At 39.8% G+C, this 23,636-nt stretch overlaps 1 protein-coding gene across 2 annotated transcripts in view; it reads left to right on the top strand.

The window, feature by feature from the left end:
- Positions 1-10,074: 10,074 nt before the first annotated feature.
- LOC103181254 (inactive phospholipase C-like protein 2) overlaps positions 10,075-23,636 on the top strand; it is an 82,909-nt gene continuing 69,347 nt past the window's right edge. Inside the window, exon 1 of one of the 2 annotated variants that reach the window (XM_007897593.2) lies at positions 10,075-12,582. In XM_007897593.2, the coding sequence (XP_007895784.1) occupies positions 10,147-12,582 (2,436 nt within the window). In that variant the 5' untranslated portion in view covers positions 10,075-10,146. The remainder of the gene's footprint in view (positions 12,583-23,636) is intronic. The other variant, XM_007897595.2, reaches the window with a different exon arrangement.

The following is a 23,636-nucleotide window of genomic DNA, read 5'->3' on the forward strand; positions in this document are numbered from 1 at the left end:
AAATGAAACCTGGAGATGTAAACATATTTAACCTCACAAACCAAAGTCTTAGTGGGTAAAGCAGCCCTTGTGGGACAAAATACCACTATACAATTATCAACAAATGATTTGAATGAAGCACTATAAAGGCAATCTAAACTGTCTGATGTGGGAAAGTTTGATTCATAACCATTCTGTTGTTTTTTCAAATTCTATTCAGGGAACAAATTGAACTAATCTTGTGAATTCAAGTGTTCTCTTTACATTAAAAATAGCCTTAAGTGATTCTGCTGAAGTTACCAATGCAATAGCCAATTTATTGCAGTTGTTATTTTACAATGTACTGTTGTGAAACTGGGTGGGTCATTCTGCACAAAAAATATTATCTACTAGAAATATTGATTTGACTTTTGTAAGTGTAAATGTTGAATGATACCAGTGGGTAGATTCTCTCCATTAGGAGGCAAGAAACCCCTGCTAAAAGTACATTTACTTTTCAATGTATTTATATGTTACAATAATGCACTCCAAGTAGGCATCCTATGTTTTTTGCGGTGAGAGAAATGACCAACTTTGTAATGTTGTGCAATCTGTTTTTATCTTAGCTTCTACTATAGCACAAGCATTCAGTATAGCAATAATTGAATGACTTTAATACAGTGATTCAATGGAAAGATCTTTTCAAAGTTTTCTCTATGTGATTCTTCATTACATTCGTTAAGTACTGAAATGCTTTACAAGTGTTTTCTTAATTGATCGTGTTTGGTTTAGGTGCTGAAGTGGGAACATCTATGTAATTTGCTGGGCTGCTGCACAGTCTATCTTGGAGCAGATCCAAGGATATCTATGAAACAATACAACAACAATGGTTCCATATTTATGGATACAGACAGTTAAAGGAACATGTTTCTTATAAAACTCTTAATTTCACATTTCACATTTAACTATTTCAACGACCCATGGAATTTTTATTCTTTGATTTCTGCTAATACTGTAACAGAGATCAAGAAGGCCTACACAGACATTTAGATTTTCCAGAATACCCATTTGACTATCATACTATTATAACATCAAGCTGTTTCTTAAATAACTGCAGTTTCTTGGCTTCTACCACCCTTCATGGTAACCCATTCCAGCTGTTGATTGCTCTTTGTACAAACAACTGTTTGGTTGTGTATCCTAAACTTGTCTCACAACCCTGAACTTGTGCTTTCCTGTCCTTCTGATTTAGTGTATCTGAAAATATTCTGGATTTACTTCATCAATCTTATTTTAGACTAACTACCCATTGCACCTATGCTTGTAATCTGTTTCATTTAATTGGCCTTCTCTCTTTCGTCTGCCATTTTTATTCATCCTTGAAAGGCTTGATCTTTGCTTCTTAGGCACCTTTATCCCTTAAGATTAAGAAAATGTGCTATTGAACTTGTTAGCATATCTTGTTCACATATTTGCACACATATCCTTTTGGGAGGACTCCTGTGTGAAGATGCTAATTGGGAGGACTCCTGTGGGAGGATGCCTGTTGGGAGGACTCAGTGGGAGACCTCAGTGTGAGGGCTTCTGTGGGAGGACTCCTGGTTGGGAGGGCTCCTAACATTTCTTCTTTATTAGTACAGATGTATCTCTCTGGAAGGATGTATGACCTTTGTCGCTACTTTGTTGCAAAATACCATGCATACCTTTTTGGCGCTTAATTAAAGCATTTTTTAATATAGCTCATCAACAATAGGAGATCCCCGAAAACAATATGCCCATGACTCTCCCCCATGCATGACCTTTCCTATGAGGTATAAATCATGTCTCTAAGTCAATTGGTTATTGTATTCTTGGCGGACACACACACACAGACATTTTGTTTTTATTAGTATAGATTGATAGACTTGTATAAGATCCCCTCTGTGATATCTCCTTTCAATCTTGAATACCCCTAGTTTATCTTATTGTCCCTTTAACACTGGGGATGAACTTTGTGGCTCTGTAATCCATTGCGTCTGGGGACTGAATATCCTTATGTCACAGCTGCCAGAAGTATAAAATGGTAGGTACGACTTGATCAGAGCATTGTACCGCTTGAGAATGACATCTGGGATCTGAACTCATAAAGGTATGAGTCTATCATTGTCCAGAAATACAGACATACCAGTTAATATTACAGTACTGTATATATTTAAATGACTCAACTTGATCTTAATGCTAGGTTTTGTTCTGATAAAGCACTGACCTACCAAAATTCATTTCATCCAGGAATCCTTTTACTCACTCATCAGATCGGGTTAGCTTACTCAGCTTTTTTTTTTAGTTTTCAATGACTTACAGATGTAGATTGCTCTCAGCTTCAAACAAAGTTTTCAAATTCAAGTATATATTTGTTTCATTTATGAGAATCTTTGAAACTTCACGTTTTATTCAGTAAATATGTAGGAGACATGTTTCTGGGACCTTCACAGACACAGTATCACTCTATCATTGGCCTTATTTTTTCACTCCTTTAGGAAAAACGCTTTCCTTCATTCCTTCCTGTTCGAATCTTCTGAGCTGAGATCAAGAATGCTCCACTCCAGAACCCCCCACACAGCAGAGTTTATCATTGATGTACCAAATCAGTGCTCTATTAGCAGATATTGTTTTTTTAAAAAAATAAATCCCCATTTATATTGCTGAAAGTGATTAAGAGTCGTGTGTTTGCCTACAAAATACATAGTCACTACACTTGACAGTATATTCTATAAAATGTTTTGAAATGTCTTCTTGACATGAAAAGTGCTACATCAAATTTAGGATAATTTCATTTATTAAGCTTGGTTTATATCTCCTGTTCCAAAATTGTCCTGAGCTGAGGGCTCAGGAGAGCTCCACTTACGCACAGCTAAATTCAGACTTGGAAGCTCACCAACCGATGTCAAACACATCATGGCTGACCCTTAACCATAAGAAATGGACCCTTTAAAATTCTTGGCTGGTACAAATGTCTTTTTTAAGCAAGGGGAGGCCGAATTGATTCCTTCCAATTTACAACACAGGGAGTTAAAATATTTTTTGAATGATAATAATTTGATCACTTCCTCAAATTGTGTTTGTTACATGTTTCCCAGCTTTGTGATCAACAACAACAACAGTAAATTGCACCCCACTTCATGGTGTGTCTATGGTATTGATTTGGCATGATTTGCATAGCTGAATATAAACCAGCTAAAACAAGTTGGACTAACTGTATTTCAATCGTAGTTAATTGTGTTTGTCCAAAAATACTTCACGGTATATCCTGTTTAACGCTTTGGGACATAATATTGACCTGAAAGGCGCTATACCAAATGTAATGATTATTGTTTTTTTATCAGTACCTATACAGACACTTTGCAAATGAAATGTACAGTGTAGTTCTATTTCTTCAATATTTATATAGTTCTGACAGTTGGTCTCCATCAGGTGGATTTTATTGTGATTGGTGTTACTACTTCCCATCTGTTAGTAGCATTCATTGACTTCTGCATTTTTACTCACTGCTTTCCTTATGTGGATGCTACACTAATTAGGTTGTTTGCACAAATATTAATTACATCAATCAGTAAATGATACACATAGTCATTTATCACTATGTAACCTCCTATGTTCCCTCCAGAATTATTCTCATATATTATTATTTATCCTTGGAAGTTTTAACAATCTTTATTTTAACTCAGTGGTCTTATCATTCAACTATCTTGGTCTGTTCCAATCCCAGGCACACCTCAGCACAAGGAGTAATTTCTTGATTCTTCCTCTGGTCAATCTAATTCTCCCACCTCTCTGCCTGCTCTCTAACTAATGCTTGCTTCAGGCTTTGTCATCTTTTTTCGAATTTAATTAGTTTTGGCCTGTAAATCTGTGTTCTGCTGATAATATTTTCCGCCTTCTGAAGTGAGATTGGTGAAGCAACAGGAGGCTACATTTAATCCAGTATCATCTACCAGTTCATAGGGTTAATCGCTAGATCCCTCAATAATGAGTCTTGGCTTCCCTATCATAGGGGATACAGTCTGCTTACTGTGATCTAGCTGGTATTCGATAGGGATCAGTGCCAGGAAGTCTGATTGTAATGGGAGCTGTGAGGCATGAGTGAGACTAATGGTGCCCAGACTATTACCCCCTTCTCGTTTTATGAAATAAAATGTAAAATGTAAAATAGTATAACAATAGCGTGCCTGCAGTTGATGCTGATTTAGATGAACTCTTTCAAAAGGAAATTGTGCAGTATCTGTATGGAAACAGTGTTGGAAGTTGAAAAACCAAGTGCACAAAATGAAGTAAATTAAATACTCCACAGGAAGCAGTGTGTGTATGGGGGAAAGAGGAGAAAGGGATGCCAATGGGGAGAAGGAGCTCAGAGTTTAATCGTGATTTGGATATGGTTAGAATATTTTGCTTAATTTAATTTGGGGATTAGGGAGCATGTATGAAAAAATTCCCTCGAGATATACATTATACATTAGGTGGAGTAAGTTCCACAGCAGGTTAGTTTTGGTGTGGCCCATAGGTAGAGTGCTTCATGGGCCGAATGGCTTTCTCTCATGCCAGGCTTTTTTATCTTCTGACCTGAATGCTCACTTTACTCCACATGACAGCACTCTTGTGACTTTGGTCTGAATGAGTCATCTTTGCATTTCATAGTTCCCCATCGAGTTGCCATCTTTCACTCTGCTGCAGAACTGAGGCAGCAGCAGTTGGAGCTGCTCCGGTAACAGACGCTCAGCACGGTTTGATATCAAAGTCACTCCCAACTGCTAGATCTTCTGCTCTGTAACCAGTGAGCATGAAATCCAAAAAGATGAGAGGAGTTGCAGATCACCAGATTCCTTTAACTCAGCACTGTTCTGCCTGCCTGCCTGCCACACATCTGCCATATAAAAGTTTTGGCTCCTCACTACATTACAGAACTCAAAAGTTGTAATATAAACATTATGTAGACAAGGATTTTATTCTAGCAATACATGTTTTTTTGTCTATACAGTTTTTTTGTGTTTCCTTTTTCCCAAACACTGTTTTAGTTGTGAGCATAATTTAAAGAGGTATCTCTTCATTAAAAACATTTGGAATTTATTTACAAATTACAATGGGAAAAACTCACATCACAACATTACAGTAATTATATTCAAAAGTTTTGGTCACTCAATCCACACTGGTGTACGCAATTGGCTGCTGTGTTTTGCCACAAAATACACAGTGAATGCACTTTACAATATATTTTGTGAAGCTTTGAGACTTGTCAATGACTTGATAAGGTGCTGTATCAAATATAAGGATTATTATTATTAATAGTGTCATTTAATTATGGCTAACATGATATACAACCCTTCCTATTGTTTTCCTCCTTCCAAAGACGCTTAATTTGTTTGTTAAGACTTGATTTGCTAAGATGCTTCTTTCTTGAAAATTGTGCCCCTCTAAATACATGTGAATATAAATGTAACCTTACAAATTGTCATCAGGGAATAATTTATAGAGCCACTGTTGTGCCTCCCTGGCTGTCGTTTATGTAGAAATGCAGAAGTTGCTTTCATCTTCAATTAGTGAAGCAAACTGATTGTTTTATTTGATAGAGACTAGCCTTTGAAGTCAGATACCACTTTGCAGGTTTATGAAGTTCAGCTCCAAAATACTATCAGTAGCAAGGGATAGTAAGGAGTTATTGTAATCCACATTAATGTCAGTAAAATGAATAGTAAAAGTACTGGCACGTTTTAAGAATACATTACCTTGTATTATATCTGAAGTATTATAAATCCTATTTATCTTTTGAATATCATTCACAGAACTCCCAATTTCCGCTGATTCACTTATTGAACAATTCCATTTGCTGAACAAATTAGTTGTTGGTCACTGGTAATTTTCTAAATTGCTCATTCTGAAGGTCCGGGAAAATCTGCAAGAACAAACCAAATGAACTAATTAACTAATTTTAAACTTATTCTATAAACTGTGTAATAAATTGCAGTTTATACTGTATTTTGATGCAGAATTTTACTATAAATTATTATCTACAATAGCCATAAAGTGCTACAACAACAACAATTTGCCTTTATATAGCGGCCTTCACACAGGGTAGCGTCTTAGAGGGCTTGACAGTGGTTTAGCGCAACTCTGAGGTGAGTGGAGGTGGAAGTGACCATAGGCACCTTCCCTACCTCCCCTCCCCTAAAAGTACTGTACAAACCTTTTCATTTTCAGTCTTATGACATAAAGCACGTAACCTGGGAAATAGAGAATTGTGTAGCACTAGTGTGATCGAAAGAACAAGTCACCACCATGTCAAAGGCAGAGCCAGCGTCGCCAGTGGGGGAGGAGAAATATAGCTCCTTTTTATGCTACACTAAAGAACACACAGAGGATGTGACAGAAAAACAAAATAATAGTCAGGAAACTGATTGCTGGATTTATATTACGTATGAATTACTTCAGAGGAACACACCACTCTCCATTTACTCTATAAGATCAAATAAAATTGATGTGAAAACTACCTAATAAGTATGTCAATGACAGTACCTGAATCTCTCAGTGAATTTTAAACCTAACCCAATCTGAGGTTCAGAGGACAGACAAATGCCACTTACTCTTTTGCTGTTGATGTATATGGGATTATCTGAATAGCTTTAATGGGCATTGCCTTATAATCTACTGAGAGGTAGCCAGTATCAACAGTATGTGATAAATTACATTATTATTTTCTGCTACTGTGTGATCAATGTTGTCGTGTTATGTACACTGAGACTAATGCAGAGCTGCCAAATGATGAAAATGAACATAGCTGTTGATTACATATTTATTTAAACAGTGTTTTGTTTGTAAGGAGCCGAGTATTTTTTTCCAGTGCCTTTAAAAATCTAATGTTAGATAGTAAAGATAAATATTTTCCCCAGAAAAATGAATGTAAATGAATAGACAGTGCCCAGTCTGGATAAATAGGGCAATCATGTAGGGGGAAAAATCATATGGGGGAAAGATGGACAAACATAGTCTATTCCTTAATTACAGAATGCTTTATCGCCAGGATGGAATAATATGGAATTAAAACATGTCCTTCAAAGTCCCCACTCCAAATACTGTAGAATATTTCACCCATGTAGTTTTCACATTCAAAACCACTGCTTTTTTAGTTAGAGAGGATCCTGAGCCCTTTGTCCCAGGACATGGGAGCAGTATCTTAACATAAGATAGTAATGCAGATACTAAATTCACATTTTCTGGTAGTATTTATTAAGGAGAACATTAACTTGCCATCCAGCCTTTAAGGTGTATCCTAATATCCAAGAAGATGCTAAAGCTATGGGGAGACAAATATTCTTGAAAAATTAAAGGGATTTTAAACTAAAAAATTCCAGGGCCAGTCTGTGTATAGAGCAGCTTTCTGAAGAAGATTTGGGAGGAAGTTTGCAAGTCAATGCCCATGAAGTTTCACAGGATTGAAGGCGAGGCAACATGGAAAGAATGTTGTACTACTTACAAACCAAATATATGTTGAAGGAAACGTGATTCAGCTGCACCTATTTTCATTACTTGACACAATGCTGTGCAAGAGATTGGCATACAAGATTGGAAGGCATGGAATGGGAATAGGAAGGGACTTCTGAAATGGATCGAAAAATGGCAAGTATGAGGGAAACAAGAGATAGTTGAACAATTTGCTGCATCAACATGGATGGACGGAAATAGCAGAGTGCTTCAGACATCTGTGATAGGGCTGTTGCTATTCACACTGTACATGAATGATTTGGATGTAAGAACAGAAATCTGCTATGTATGTTTGCTGATGATGAAGAACTTGCGTTGAAAAATAACATGAAACAGACTGATCAAATACAAAGGTTGAAATCATTATTGCAGTGTACAGCAGCCGTAAAGAGAGTGAACTGGACCTTTGGGTGTATAGCTAGAGGGATGAAGGATAAATCACAGAAAGTGATACAGGGGAACCCCTTTCATATAGGGCTGCCTCACTTGTAGATCTACTGTGGAACTTCTCTAACCAGAAGTGTGGTTCATCTGGCTTCTGGTACTAGAAAATGGTTAAACAATAAGGTGCCGAGTTATTACTGATGTCACTTTCTGTGTGTTGCCCATATGCAGGAGATATTACTAACACCAGTTCCTATATATAACGTTCTTGTGCAGTGCGCAGGAAGTGATGTTAATGGTATTTCGTGTTCATAGTATGAAGTGACATCAGCGGCAGCCAGTTGTTCTGTGCCTACATGAAGGAAGGCAGTAAATCAGTGTGAGAAGCAGGAGGTGAATTGCGCAGGGTCCACGTACACCCACATTTTAATCGAAATATATTGGGGTCTGACAGTATCTGTACCTGTGCACAAATCTGGTTCCTGTATTACAGTAACATTGGAGAGAATAAGGTGAAAGGAAACTAAATTGATAGTCAGAATTAAGCATTTTAGTTACAAGAAGTTACAGAAGCTGAGAATTTCAGACTAATAAATAGAAACCTTAGAGGAGATCTGATTGAAGTACTTGAGGTCTAAAATGTCACATAAAAAATGAAATCTAATAATATATTTAACATGATTAAAACACCTAGAACAAATTGACATGGAGTTGAGATCAGAAAGAGGGTGAACAGACAGATTTGATTCAATTACTTTATACAAAAAGTAGTGAATACGTGGAATAAATTAACCATGTGAGATGGTGAAGGCAGATTCGGTCATCTAATGCAAGGAAAAATTGAAAACCTGTTTGAGGACATTTCCAGCTATGCAGATCCTACAGCCCTGTACATAAATATAAAATTGGTAAATTTTGGGGGCTGTTTGTGGGACATTACTGTGTGCAAATTGGCTGTCTTGTTTGCCCACAAAATACAGTCACTCAATTTTATAGTATATGCTGTGAAGCTGCTTGAGATGTACTCCTGATGTGAAATGTGCTATATCAAATGTAAGAATTATTATATAAAAAGGATGACAAATCTCTCACAACCAACTCCGGACCCACTGGTCTAAGAGACAGTACATCTCAGGTAAAATAATGGAAGTTAATCTACGAAACAGGTTAGAGGAGTATCTGTACAGCAGTAACATATTAAAAAACGGGCAGTATGAATTTACAAAGGAAAGATCATGCTTTAGAAAACGCCATGATTTATGGAGGACATTACAGAACAAGTAGGCAATGGATCTCTGTATAGTATAGTTTATTTGGGCTTTAATGAAAGACGAAAGAAAAATGTTACATTTTACAGTGCCTTATCACATTGGAAAGTCTCAAAGCACTTTACAGTAATAACTATCAAGTATAGTAACTGTTTATGAAGGGAAATTTGACAGCCATTTTGCACACAGTAAGGCCCCACAAAACAACACCACCTTGCATTTATATAGCGCCTTCATGTAGGGTAGCACTCCTCTGCACCCCCCCTACCTCTCTGACCTCCTCTCTCCTCAAAACAGTACCCGTTGCCTTTGTTCCTCCGAGTCTGGCCTCCTCCTCGTCCCCCGAGTCCTCCGCTCCACCCTCGGCGGCCGTGCCTTCAGCTACTATGCCCCGAGGTTCTAGAACTGCCTTCCTCACTCCCTTCGTCTCGCTCCCTCCCTTCCCATTTTCAGGTCTCTGCTGAAGACCTTTCTTTTTGACCGCGTCTTTGGTCACCTTCCTCCCCCTCCCCCTGGCTCGATCCTGGGATCCGTTACTGTAAAGCTCTCTGAGACGCCGTCCGGCGTGTGGGGCGCTATATAACTCCAAGTTGTTGTTGTTGTTGTAACTTCTTGGAGCCATTCCTTCCGTTGTGATGTTAGACTGAGATCCTGTCTGCTTTTTCACATTTCATGACACTTAAAGATGCCTGGTATTATTTGAAAAGTGAATAGGGTTTCTCCTGTGCTCTTGACCAACAATCCCCAAGATAAAATTGGTCAGTCACTTTATGGCTGTTTATCAGACATTACTGTGCCCTCAAATTGTCTGCTGGTTTACCTACAAAATACACAGTCACTACACTTTACAGCAAAATCCTGTGAAGCCCTTTGATATATCCTCCTGATGTGAAAAGCGCTATATTAAATGCAAGTAGTAATTATTATTGTAAGATCCTGTGCATGAAGTATTTACAGAAATTCCTCCTCTTTCCAGGATGGCACCAGACAGCGGAGGGAGAGGAAGAAAACTGTTTCCTTCAGCAGCATGCCGACAGAAAAGAAGATCAGCAGTGCCAGCGATTGCATCAATTCCATGTGTGAGGGCTCCGAACTCAAAAAGGTTCGCTCCAATTCCAGAGTTTATCAGCGCTACTTTCTTTTGGATGCAGACATGCAGTCTCTCAGATGGGAACCTTCAAAGAAGGAATTAGACAAGGCAAAGATTGACATAAAGTCCATCAAAGAAGTACGAGTAGGAAAAAATACGGATATATTTCGCACCAATACAGTTTATGATCAGATTTCAGAAGACTGTGCATTTTCAATAATATATGGAGATAATTATGAGTCATTGGATCTTGTGGCCAATTCAGCAGATATAGCAAATATTTGGGTTACAGGCTTACGGTACTTGATCTCATATGGGAAGCACACACTAGACATGATAGAGAGCAGGCATGATAGCATGCGGACATCATGGCTTTCAGATATCTTTGTGGAAGCAGATACAAACTATGTAGGACACATAACATTAAATAGAGCCGTACAACTTATTAAAACTATGAACCCTGGACTGAAAACCACCAAAATTGAATTAAAATTCAAAGAATTGCACAAATCAAAAGAGAAGGGGGGAACTAATGTGATCAAAGAGGAACTCATAGAAGTTTATCATGAGCTGTGCACGAGACCTGAAATATATTTTTTGTTAGTCCAGTTTTCGAGCAATAAAGAATTTCTAGATTCCAAGGACATGATGATGTTTTTGGAGGCAGAGCAGGGAATACCACACCTGACAGAACAAGTAAGCATGGATATTATTCAGAAATATGAGCCATCAAAAGAAGGACAGAAAAAAGGTTGGCTTTCCTTAGATGGCTTTACCAAGTACCTCATGTCACCTGAATGCCATATATTTGATCCTGAGCACAAGAAGGTCTGTCAGGATATGACACAGCCTGTGTCTCATTATTACATTAATGCATCTCATAACACTTACTTGATTGAGGACCAGTTCCGAGGTCCTTCAGATATCACTGGATACATTCGTGCTTTGAAAATGGGATGTCGAAGTATTGAGCTGGATGTTTGGGATGGACCAGATAATGAACCAGTCATCTACACAGGCCACACTATGACTTCACAGATAGTCTTCCGCAGCGTCATTGACATCATTAACAAATACGCTTTTGTTGCATCTGAATACCCTTTGATTTTATGTGCGGAAAACCACTGTTCTATAAAGCAGCAGAAGGTAATGATCCAGCACGTGAAAAAGATCTTGGGAGACAAATTGTACACAAAGCCCCCAAATATTGATGACCATTATCTACCATCCCCAGAAGTCCTAAAGCACAAAATTTTGTTAAAGGCAAAGAAGCTGTCAGCAGATTGCACAGGGCTGGAGGGTGATGTGACTGATGAGGATGAAGGTGCGGAAATGTCCCAGAGGATGGGAGGTGAGAATACAGACCAGCAGAATGTAGTTCCAAATAAAAGATTTCAGCTTTGCAAAGAACTCTCTGACATGGTGGCACTTTGCAAGTCGGTGATGTTTAAGGACTTCAATGAATCATTTCAAAATCAGAAATTTTGGGAATTCTGCTCATTCAATGAAGTAATTGCTAGTAGACATGCCAATGAATATCCTGAAGACTTTGTGAATTACAATAAACGCTTCCTTGCCAGAATATATCCGAGTCCAATGAGGATAGATTCAAGCAACATGAATCCTCAGGACTTTTGGAAGTGTGGCTGCCAGGTAGTGGCAATGAATTTCCAGACACCTGGTTTAATGATGGATCTTAATATTGGCTGGTTCCGTCAGAATGGAAACTGTGGATATGTGCTTCGTCCTGCAATCATGAGAGAGGAGGTGTCTTACTTCAGTGCCAACACAAAGGATTCTGTGCCAGGCGTTTCACCTCAACTGCTCCACATCAAAATCATTAGTGGCCAAAGTTTCCCCAAACCCAAAGGCTCAGGTTCGAAAGGTGATGTTGTGGATCCTTATGTGTATGTAGAGATCCACGGGATACCTGCAGATTGTGCAGAGCAAAGAACTAAAACCGTTAACCAGAACGGAGAGAACCCCATCTTTGACGAAAGTTTTGAATTCCAGATTAATCTTCCTGAACTGGCAATGGTCCGATTTGTGGTTTTGGATGATGACTACATTGGGGACGAGTTTATCGGCCAGTATACTATTCCATTTGAATGCTTGCAACCAGGATACAGGCATGTACCACTGCAGTCGCTGACGGGGGACGTTCTACCATGTGCGTCGCTCTTTGTGCACGTAGCAATCACTAACCGAAGAGGTGGAGGGAAACCTCACAAACGTGGTCTTTCTGTGCGGAAAGCTAAAAGGTCGAGAGAGTATGCTAACATGAGAACAATCTTGATTAAGACTGTAGATGAAGTCTTCAAGCCTGCTAACCAGCAACTGAGGGAAGCGACTGATCTTCGAGAAAACATGCAGGTAAGGTTATGTAAATGTAGTTTGTTTCACTCCAATTGCAGTGTAACAGAAATTGACCCACTCTGGAACTCCATCCCAGAGTTCCTCCAAATCACCTCCTCCTTTCCAACTTTCAAAGCCCTTCTCGTGACTCACCTCTTTGACTGTGCATTCAGTCATCGTTTTTCCCTTCCTCAGCTCCCTCTCCCACTGGATTGTTGACGATCCAGCTGTATAAAGCACTTTGAGGCATCATCCTGACTTAAAAGGCGTTATATAACTGTAACTTGTATTGTGTTGTACTGTGATTGTTTATTGTGAGGTAATTTGCAGCCTAAATTTAATAATGATTTCACTATTGGGTATGAATTACAGTACCCACACACCTGATAATAATCCCTCAAGAAAAAAATAGTAAATTGGTCACTTCAATCCACAGTTGTTTGTGGGACACTGCTGTGCTCAATTGGCTGCCGACCTTCTTGTGCCCTAGATTGTAGCCTTTTACTAAGAAAAATCCTTTGGGAAAGTTGCAACCCATTAACAAGTAGTCAACAACAACAACAACAAACACATGTAAAAGCCAAAATCCACACATGGGCAGTTAGATGGCATTGCAGAATGCAAGTATGGGGGTGGTTGGGTGGGGGAGGCAATTGAGCTACAACATGCTTGAGTAATTTATATTTGATAATTAAGAAATTTCTACATCTCGGCTGAAAGGTAGACTGGAGTATTGTATTAGTGTTGTGAGGCTATTTTCATATGGGAATTTTGACCCTAATTAAGACCATAATCCATCTTGTTTTAGCCCTAAAACTGATTTTGTTTTAAAATTCAGATTGCACAGAAAGGTGGAAAATGTTTCAATTCAGTACTAAATAGTTCTTTCATTTTAAGAACTGCAGTTAATCAGCTCCAAAATAAGTCTGAATTTAAGTCACTTTTGCTATTCTGAGCAAGTGTCCATTTTAAGACAAAATCGTCTTACAGGCTAAGACTAGGTGGAATGTTTTGACTGCCAGTGAGCTGGTTTGGGCCAGTGGAGGAAATTAAAGATCATGTACCCTTATTTAATAATCGGATAAACTCTGGTAAATTCATTTCAGCAGAACTCCATTAAACAGAAATTAGCAGCATACCAAACTGTCTGGACGTTATAATAACTGCGAGCTTGAATATTCTCATCAATGTGCAATTGCCTTTCCCATTACCAAAATTGGCAATAAAAAAGAAAGTAATATGTCATCAAGTGCCTGAGATTGGATTTGGTGATGGTAGAATTATTAATAATGCAATTTTTTTCATGATCATCGTTTGAATTAAATATTGTTTTAACGTAGCCTTTTGTTTTAAAAAAACATTGTTTCTAAAATGGATAATGGGTCCTGCTACTAAGCCAGTCACCTTTGGTACTGTGGGCAGAGAGAGCTACAGCTGAACGTTGTCAAGCTGTTTTCCCAGGCATCAGAGGTGTTAGCTGTTTCCCCAAGGTATTAGAAATGAACAGCATCAACGTTGCAGGCTGTAGTTGGTTGGCCTGATCATTAATCTGGTTCAAAAAAATCTTTTAGAGCAGGAGGCTTTGTTTTTCTTAATTGAATAAAGCACCGTGGGAACACATTGAAATCTCCTGAGTATTCACAAGAGTTGTTGGCGAGTCTCAGAGAAACAGTTTTTTTGTGATTTTTAAATTTAAAAAATTCTAAGGAGCAAACACCAAGAAAAAATTAGAGTGTGTAAAAAGCAGTCCACAAATATAAAGAAAATATTCCAATTTAGATAGAGGAATGATAGAGGAAAGAATATTTTAGCAGATCTTTTATGTGTAGATGAACATGTATTAGGCTCCTTAGGTTAGAATATTTAATATCCAATGAAAGTGTTAGTTATTATTTACATGAATTAATAAATCCTATTTATTAGTGGTAATTCCACGTTTAAGGGTACCTGTAATTCCTCCTTGCATATATGTTTAGGTACTTAATAACCACATGTTTATACATGGATTACTCATAGATAAACTCTCCTTTATTATTCTGCTTTATTATTTTCCTTTATTATTCTGCTCAAAGGAACATAATATTTTCATTTGTGGTTCTGAGCTCCTGCGGATGCAGCAAAGAACAACAACACAACAACAAGATTCCATTTATAAAGCGCCTTTCACGTCAGGAGGACGTCCCAAGGCGCTGCACAGTTGGGTCATGACCCGAGCAGGGGGGAAATGGTCAGGGGGAGGGGAGGGAGGGAGCAAGGAGGGGGGAAATGGTCAGGGTGAGGGGAGGGAAGGGAGGGAGCGAGGAGGGGGAAGAGAGTCGAGAGGGGAGCTGAAGGCACGGTCAAAGAGAAAAGCTTCCTCCAGTTCATTTGCGAAGTCCAGGATCAAGCAGTGAGGTGGATTTGTGGCAGACATGGGAAGTGGCTGCAGCGAGGGAGGGCTGTGGCCTACAACGATTATTTTGTCCTTGTAGAACACAGAATTGCGATATGTTACAGCACAGAGACAGACCATTTGTCCCATCCGATCTATGCTGGTATCTCTCCATATGAATCTACTTAATCTAATCTCCTTGTCACTCCCCCCATAACCTGCCTGGGTACATGATATGACCTGCTCAATATCGGGGTGGAACCGACAACTGGTGCATTTTCAGCATTTTATTTTTATTACTTGAGAATTTACCAGTTAATTAATCATGCTGGCAAATTCTTTTTAAAAACAAATATGAAGTCAAAATTTGGATCATACATGCAAGTTTGAATAAAATATTCAGATTTTAGCCTTTTGAATTTTGGAGCAGGCATTCCATCCTATCAAGATGCAATACAAATTGCATTTATATGTTCCTTTCCCATTGGGAGGACGTCTCAAAGAGCTTCCCAGTGCTGGCTGGGCACGTGACCTGGGGATGGGAGCCGAAGTGGGTTGGGAGAGGAAAGATGGTCATAAGCGCGTTCAAAGGGGTATTTTTTGAAGGAGGGGAGAAAGCGAACGAGTCAGAGGGACTCCAGGATGGAATTCCAGAGAGCGGGAGATGAATGGCTAAAACACCGATAGGAGGCAGATAGGGCAGGAGACGTGAAGCAGACTGGTGCTTGCTCACATTTGTTACATTGGAACTCTGATGTATTGCATTTAAAAATAGAGTGAAAATAGTAGATTATTAAAAAATCATTAAAAAAAGATGCCTGTTACATCCACAAACCTTGAATTCTCCCTCAATTGGGTTTTACATTCATCTGGAATAAGTCAGAGCATACCTAGGATTGTTACCAATCTTTATAAAACAAAGAGGTCAGTGTAAAAAAACAGTGAAAGTAGGTCACACCTTTAGTAATGGAAAATACTTCCTTGAGGAAGCAATGGAGAACAGGATCCTCAGGGAAATAACTAAGTAGGAAGCTGTTAAAATTCATAGAATGTCATAGCTACAAGAAGTTGGTGCTTACGTAGGTGATAAATCAACTGATTGAACCAGTTATTGCATCCTCTTTTTGTTGTGAAAACATGCCGGCATCAAAAAACAACCACTAGATTTTATACTCTCTGTCCATTACCGTGAGTGTGAATAAACTAGGGCCAATCTTGGCAAAGCATTTGAATAAAAAATGAGGAAACTCCTCCACAGACTGCATTTGACGGGATTGAAGTGTGACATGAATCGCTGACTTATGTGAAATGCCCCTCCAGGGAATCACTTGATGACTGAAAATCAGCTCAATTTTCTACTTGGAATCATACATTTGTTAAATATATTTGATCGTTGATTGGAGCAAGATAGAGGTAAATGGTAGAATAATAATTAGAATGAACAGAAACTTAATCTCCATCTTCTTAGTTGAATGTTGGAGTATAGGCAGACACTTTAGCCCTAATAAATGACTCACTCCATGCTCTGCTGAGTAAGTAACTTCATATCGATGGACTGGTGCAGGTTGGAATTGCGTTGAGAAAGGACTGGGATAAAATGACACAAGTGTTAAACTCAAAATGAAATAAATCTAGCCTTTAAGAGGCTAACCTAATCCATTTACAAAATATTGAATGAGAGATTCACACAATGACCAAGCCACTATATTCTCTTGTGAAGTTAGAATTGTGCTTGAGGAATTCAATTACATGTTGATTTCAAGTTTGTGTCGAACATAAAAACATTATCCAAGAGTATATGATATGGGAGCGAGAATTAGATTTATCTGATTAAGACTGGGGAGTAAATGCATTACAGAATGCATTACTGAACTCAAGGAATACAGTTCAGAATTCTGCAGAGTGATATTGTGAAGGGATTTGGGCAATTTAAGTTAATGAGAGATAGAATGGCAGATGTGTCTTAATGAAGTCAAATATAAGGCAATACAAATTGGCACTAGAAATAACAAACATTTAAAAAAAAACAAGTATCTGCCCATTAACAAAGGTGCAGAAAGAAAAGGTTTTGGATGTGACTGTTGATCATTCACTGAACATTTCCAGTGAATACGAAAATGTTTTCCAAAAAACTAATCAAGTTTTAGAGTATACTTGGTTAGCACTTTTTTCTGTAATTTAAAGGAGGCTGTTGTAGTTTTATATAAATCATCCAATCATATTTGGAACATAGGATAAACTTTTGAGCATGATGGGCAAGTGGTGGGATTCATTATGGAATTCCCAAACCCGGAGTTGTGAGGAAAGGATCACAGAGCCTGGACTTGTTTTCAAAGAAGATTGAAAGAAGATCCAGGTCATTAACCTGTTGACAGAAATAAATTATGGTGGTAGAGCAGACTGCAGTATTTGTTTTATACTGTGAAAACAGAGGCAGAAGGTTAAAATTAGCAAGAGAAACATTATTTTCCCAGTGTACAAAGTAGTTAAGATGAGATGACTGACTGAAAGCCGATGAAATCCTAGTCCATGCCTTTGTCACCTCTTGGCTGGACTATTCTATCGCCCTCCTCGCCGGTCTCCCATCCACTACCATCCATAAAATCCAAATAATTGAAAACTCTGTCGCCCGCATTCTCACCCGCACTAAACTCCGCTCCCCAATCACCCCAGTCCTTGCCAGACTGCACTGGCTGCCTGTCCCAGAGAGGATCGATTTCAAGATCCTCACCGTTGTATTCAAATCCCTCCACTCCTCTGCACCCTCCTATCTCTCTGACCTCCTCTCTCCTCAAAACAGTACTAATTGCCTACGTTCTTCTGGGTCTGGACCTCCACCTCATCCCCCGAGTCCTCTGCTCCACCCTCGGCGGCCGTGCCTTCAGCCACTATGCCCCAAGGCTCTGGAACTGCCTTCCTCACTCCCTTTGCTTCGCCCCCTCTCTTCCTATTTTCAGGTCCCTGCTGAAGACCTTTCTTTTCGACCGCGCCTTTGGTCACCTTCCTCCCCCTCCCCCCTGGCTCGACCCCGGGTTCCGTTACTGTAAAGCACTCTGAGATGCTGTCCGGTATGGAGGGCGCTATATAAATCCAAGTTGTTGTTGTTGTTGTTGACTTTGTCCATTGAGCAAGCTGGTTGGGAATGGCATTCGAGGCTGAGATGATGAAAACAGTCCACATTACAAAATTATTTACAAAATAATAATCTTGGCAATTTGTATGGTGTTTTTCATCTTGGGAGGACACCTCAAAGCACTTTACAGGATACACTGTAAAGTTTACTGACTGTAATTTGTTGGCAAATGTGACAGCCAATTTTGCATACAGCATTTTGCATAACAGCCATGAGGTGAATGACACATTTTATTCAGGGGATTGTTGACTGGAAAAACAGGGAAGCTCATTCTCTTTTTGAATACACGTGGATGATTGCCATGTGGGCATGGATAACCAGCGATTTCCTGTACACCAAAACCTCAAAAAAATTGAGTCCCACTGACTCAATTTTTTCCACTGACTCAAGGCCTGAGAACTGGAGGTCTGATCCTACAGACCCATTTCTCTGACTTCTCCATTAAGAACTGCCTTGGATGGAGCAAGTCTGCGGGTGGTGGACGCTAAAATCCACCCCATAATATATGCAGCAACTGAGGAATTAATGTACATTGCTAATCAAGTTTTCACATGTATATTGTTGCTACTTGTGCTGTTTATATTGGCCGTCTTCCAACATGACTGATTGTTATTTATTGCACGCTCTGACCATTTAATACTTTAAGCCCTAATGTGGTCTGATGAGAAGGGAAAAAACTTTGCAATTGAGTCCTTGCAAAGGGCATTGTATATCACATCACTTCAGTTTGAAGTGAAAATAAAACAACTTAACCACTTAAAGTGCGCAGACCTAAAGACTTTACTACTTTAAGTTGCTGAAAAAGTTGCAATCACCTAAAGCTGATAATGCTCTAGTTTGCTAATATTGGTAAAAATAATAAATTTATTGTGGCAAAATATCTCAGTGTTTCACAGGTATTTGCTGTATAGAGTAGCAAACCAAAGCCATTTTGCGCTCAGTGAAGTCCAATGAACAGCTATGAATGACAAATTTTATCAGGAGGATTATTGGTGAGGTCACAGGGGAAACTCCCTTCTCTTAGTGTTGTGGGATCTTCAACATCCAACTAAAAGTCAGACAGGATTTTCAGTTTAACGACTTGTCCAAAGAAGGGCTCCATTGACACAGATTCCCCCTGCACTCGCCTAAAGTGAGAGCCTAAACTACTTGCTCAATTCCTGGCATTCGGAAATAACATTGGGACATTTGCACCAGTGATCGAATTGTCCATCTTCAGCACAATTCTGCTCGTTCAAAAACCAAATTAAAAAATACTGTGGAGAAAAATGAAAAATAATCCAATTAAATTTAAGACCTTGATGGAGGAACGCCCGCAGCATTCCACATCTGAGAAAGGATTTGAAAGATTATTCACAAGATCATGAGATTGGTGTGGATGAAGAAGGCCCTTTGGCTCATCTGATCTCATCCTTTCAGAATACCCAGCCGCCCATCCTACCATCACAGTATCAAGCTACTTTGAGTTGTGTGTGGTCTCATCCTGTTTGTAACTTGTTGCAGTCCTTAATTACTATCTGAGTAAAGAAAAACATCCTTACATTTGGACTAGCAACTTGCAATTCGGAAGGACACCTCAAAGCGCTTCACAGGATGTTTTACTCAAAGTGACTGACTATGTGTATTTTGTGGGTGAACGCAGCTGCCCTGAAATTTTCCTTTGCAACTCTACATTTATATCCTCTCAAGTTCCGCACCTGCAACTCATGGAACCATCACTCATTGGGAGGTATGTTTGTATGAGCTCTGGACAGGAAGATGGTGGCGATGCTCTCACATATTCATGCTGAGCTGTGTTGCCAGCTCGCAGGGAGTTCCTGGTACCTGCCATCCACCAAGTGAGGGCTCAAATCCGCACTTCTCGGATTTGACTAACTAGTGACCATTCTTCTTGGAGGTAAGCGGGGTTGAACTAGCTGCAAGGTGACAAGTTTGGGAATGGTATGTCAGAATCAAACCACTCCTCTGTGGTGGTCTTAGTAGTCCAGTTCTTGAGTCAGGTGAGTCTTCAGTACTCCAGAGCACTACTGATGACAGCCTTACTCATCGGGCAAACCAGTCACTAGGGGTAGGGAATCATCCCACTCAGTTAATACTGCAAGCCAAAGCCCTAATAAGTAGGGTAGTCTTATCTGGATAAGCAGCGGAGAAGCTTGGCAGGTAGCACTCTCAATAGAATTTAGGCTGATTTAGGCTGGTTAGATTCCAGCAGTACCCCATCACATACTCAGGGTTCACAAGTGATGGCTCTTGCCAGTCTGCGCCTTTAATACTTTCCAGTATTATATAAGCAGAATGAGTCCCTCTGGGGAGAAAGTGTGTATTCCATTCCAATAAGCATCTTGGGAACTTTAATGTGTATGGATGCATAGAACTCTGTTTGATTTGGATACTCTTAAGCATGGGGAAGGGTTTTCACATGTATCAGACGTCCAGCTGACTAAAGTTTTGGTTCATCCTAAAGTATTGTTCTGGGTTCTGGGTTTACTTTTTCAATCAGGTTTTAAAAATCTGTACCTCTAGGTCCCCTTTGAGTATCTTCTTTCAAGACTGAAGAGCCCTAGCTTGTCTAATTGCTCTCATTCCTCTAACGCTGTAGATCATTCTCATTGCTCTGCTCGGTCTTGAGTGCTTGAGCAGTCCCCTTACATCATAGTGACCAGTGACAGAGCAGTCCACAGCCTGACTATGATGTCTGGGCTTCACTCAAGCTTAGACCTGAAATTAGTTTGGTTAACAAGGATAAAAAATGAGTAGATGAGGCTCGTAATAAATTAATTCCGTCAAGAATCAATTATCCACACTAATTGGGACTGGTCCTGCTGTGGATAAGCAAACAGTTAGGATAATTGGACATCATGCAAAATAGAAATTTGTTCCGGTGTGAACTAGCATACTGGTACATGAGGAGTTACACTAGCATTGTCACTAATCACACTATGGTAGCCTCTCTCTCTCCACCTTTCTCACTGAGAAACATTGCTCTACCAAATTAGCTGCAGTATTCGTCTACAAATACACAGTCACTGCACTTCATATTGAAAATTGTGTGAAATAGTTTGAGAAGTTTCACCATAAGTCGCTGTATTAATTTGTGTCCTTATCAACCCTGCCCATGTGTGTATGTAACTTCACATGAGCCCCCACTCCTCCTATTTCCCTCTGCTACACCCCGCTATTTCCTTCCTCTTCATGTATGCAACAAGTTGCTTCTCAAATATATTGATGATTTTTGTTTCAACCACGGCTTCCAGAGGGGGTACCACATTCTCACCACCCTCCGCGTGAGGAAGTTCCTTCTAAACTCCCTGTTACATCTACTACTAGCTATCTTATATTCATGCCCTCTAAATAGATATTATTATGCAGGAAAAAATACTGTTCGACTGTAGTATGGCATTGCCATATGTTAGAAAAAGACAGAAGTATAACAACAACAACAAAATTATGTTTATATAGCGCCTTTCAAATCGGGAGGAGTAAAAGAGATAGGATGCTTACATGTGGCAGCAGGAGGTGAACCATATTACAATTACCTGTGAATGCCAGAGGGGCATTGCCTGAGAAGTTCACCAGAAGCACTGGGACTGAGCTATGCCATCTGCTATCTGAAAACCTGCAGGGACTGTCCACCATTACCACTGCAATGATTGTCATCACTGTGCTCAGATTCTATGTCACTGAGATCTTCCAGGCACCCACAGGGAATGTAACTGGAGTCGGACAGTTTTTTACCTATCACTGCATTAAGGAGATGATCAAAGCATTGTATTGTCAGGCAACCCACTACATATATTTCTTCAGCAGGAGCCAATGGCAGAACAGCTACTGCAAGTTGAAAGACAATACAATAGTGTCTCATTGGTCATTTTTTCCAAGTAGCTTTTCAAATGGCCGCTATAAATCTGTTAATCTTCTGACATTGCAAAATAATGCTCCAACCTGGCCCCTGCTAGCATCTTTATGAGGTTCTCCTTCATTGTAGATTATTTTACAACAACAACTACTTGCATTTATATAGCGCACCTTTACACAGGGTAACGCTTGCCAGGGGCGGAGCACAACGACGAGCCGGGGGGAGGGGGAAATAGGATAGGAAGGTCTTCAGGTGCCACATGAAGATGGGGAAGGAACGGGCAAAGCGGAGAGATAGAGAAAGATTGTTCCAGCGTTTCGGGGCACAGTGGCTGAAAGCGCGGCCACAATAGTGGAACGGAGGGCACGAAGGACATGCAGAAGGCTGACGCCAATCAAGCAGAGGCAGCAGGTTGTGAGCATGAAGAGATTTGAAAACAAGTGTGAGGATCTTGAAATTGATCTGTTCAGCGATAGGAGCCAGTGGAGCCTGGCTAGAACTGGTGTTATAGGGGTACAGAGTTTAGTACGGATGAGTATCTTTTAGTTATGAGGAACCTTTATAAAACACTGGTTAGGCCTCAGCTAGAGTACTGTGTACAGTTCTGGGTCCCACACTTTAGGAAGGATGTCAAGGCATTGGAGAGTTTGCAAAGGAGATTTGCAACAACAACAACAACTTGGATTTATATAACGCCCTCCACGCCGGACAGCATCTCAGAGCGCTTCACAGTAACGGATCCCGGGGCCGAGCCAGGGGGAGGGGGAGGAAGGTGACCAAAGGTGCGGTCGAAAAGAAAGGTCTTCAGCAGTGATCTGAAAATAGGAAGAGAGGGGTCGAGGCAAAGGGAGTGAGAAAGGAAGTTCCAGAGCTTCGGGGCATAGTGGCTGAAGGCACGACTGCCGAGGGTGGAGTGGAGGATTCGGGGGAGAAGGAGGAAGCCAGACCTGGTGGAGCGAAGGCAATTTACCAGGGTGGTACCAGGAATGAGGGACTTCAGTTATCAGGAGAGGCTAGAGAAGCAAGGTTATTCTCCTTGGAGCAGAGAAGGTTAAGAGGTGACTTAATAGAAGTTTTCAAAATTATGAGGGGATTCAAGGAGCAGAAGGAGAAACTATTTCCACTGGCAGGTGGGTCGGTAACCCGAGGACTGCACAGCGAGTTGTTGGGATCTGTAATGCATTGCCTGAAAGGATGGTGGAAGCCGATTTGATAACAACTTTTAAGAGAGTAGATAATTATTTGCGGAGGTCAAGTTTGCAGGGCTATGGGGAGAGAGTGGGGGAATGGGATTGATTTGGATAGCTCTTTTCAAAGAGCCGGCACAGGTATGATGGGCTGAATAACCTCCTCCTGTGCTGTATATTCTTTTAAAAGAATCATTCATGGGAGATCAATTCAATGCTGTATTAGGATTTTTTTTCTGCATTGTTTCATATTGTTACTCAGTTCGCACTATGAAAACCGTAGTATAAAATGGACAACAGTATTGAGCAATGTGATTTTAAACAAATCATGGTGGACACCCAGTGTTGAGACTATCTTGAAGTCTGCTCTCAAATATACATTAAAAGAGCTTACGCAGTTTTAATAGACGGTCCAAGAATTTTAATGGTGATTTTTAAAATATTATTAAATAGCCAATTCAATAACATTAAAAAAACAACTATAGACTCTTTTAACATGCTTATAACTTCACACTTGCCAAACTA

Source organism: Callorhinchus milii, unplaced genomic scaffold (genome assembly GCF_018977255.1).
Source record: "Callorhinchus milii isolate IMCB2004 unplaced genomic scaffold, IMCB_Cmil_1.0 Scaffold2, whole genome shotgun sequence".
Classification (NCBI taxonomy): domain Eukaryota; kingdom Metazoa; phylum Chordata; class Chondrichthyes; order Chimaeriformes; family Callorhinchidae; genus Callorhinchus; species Callorhinchus milii.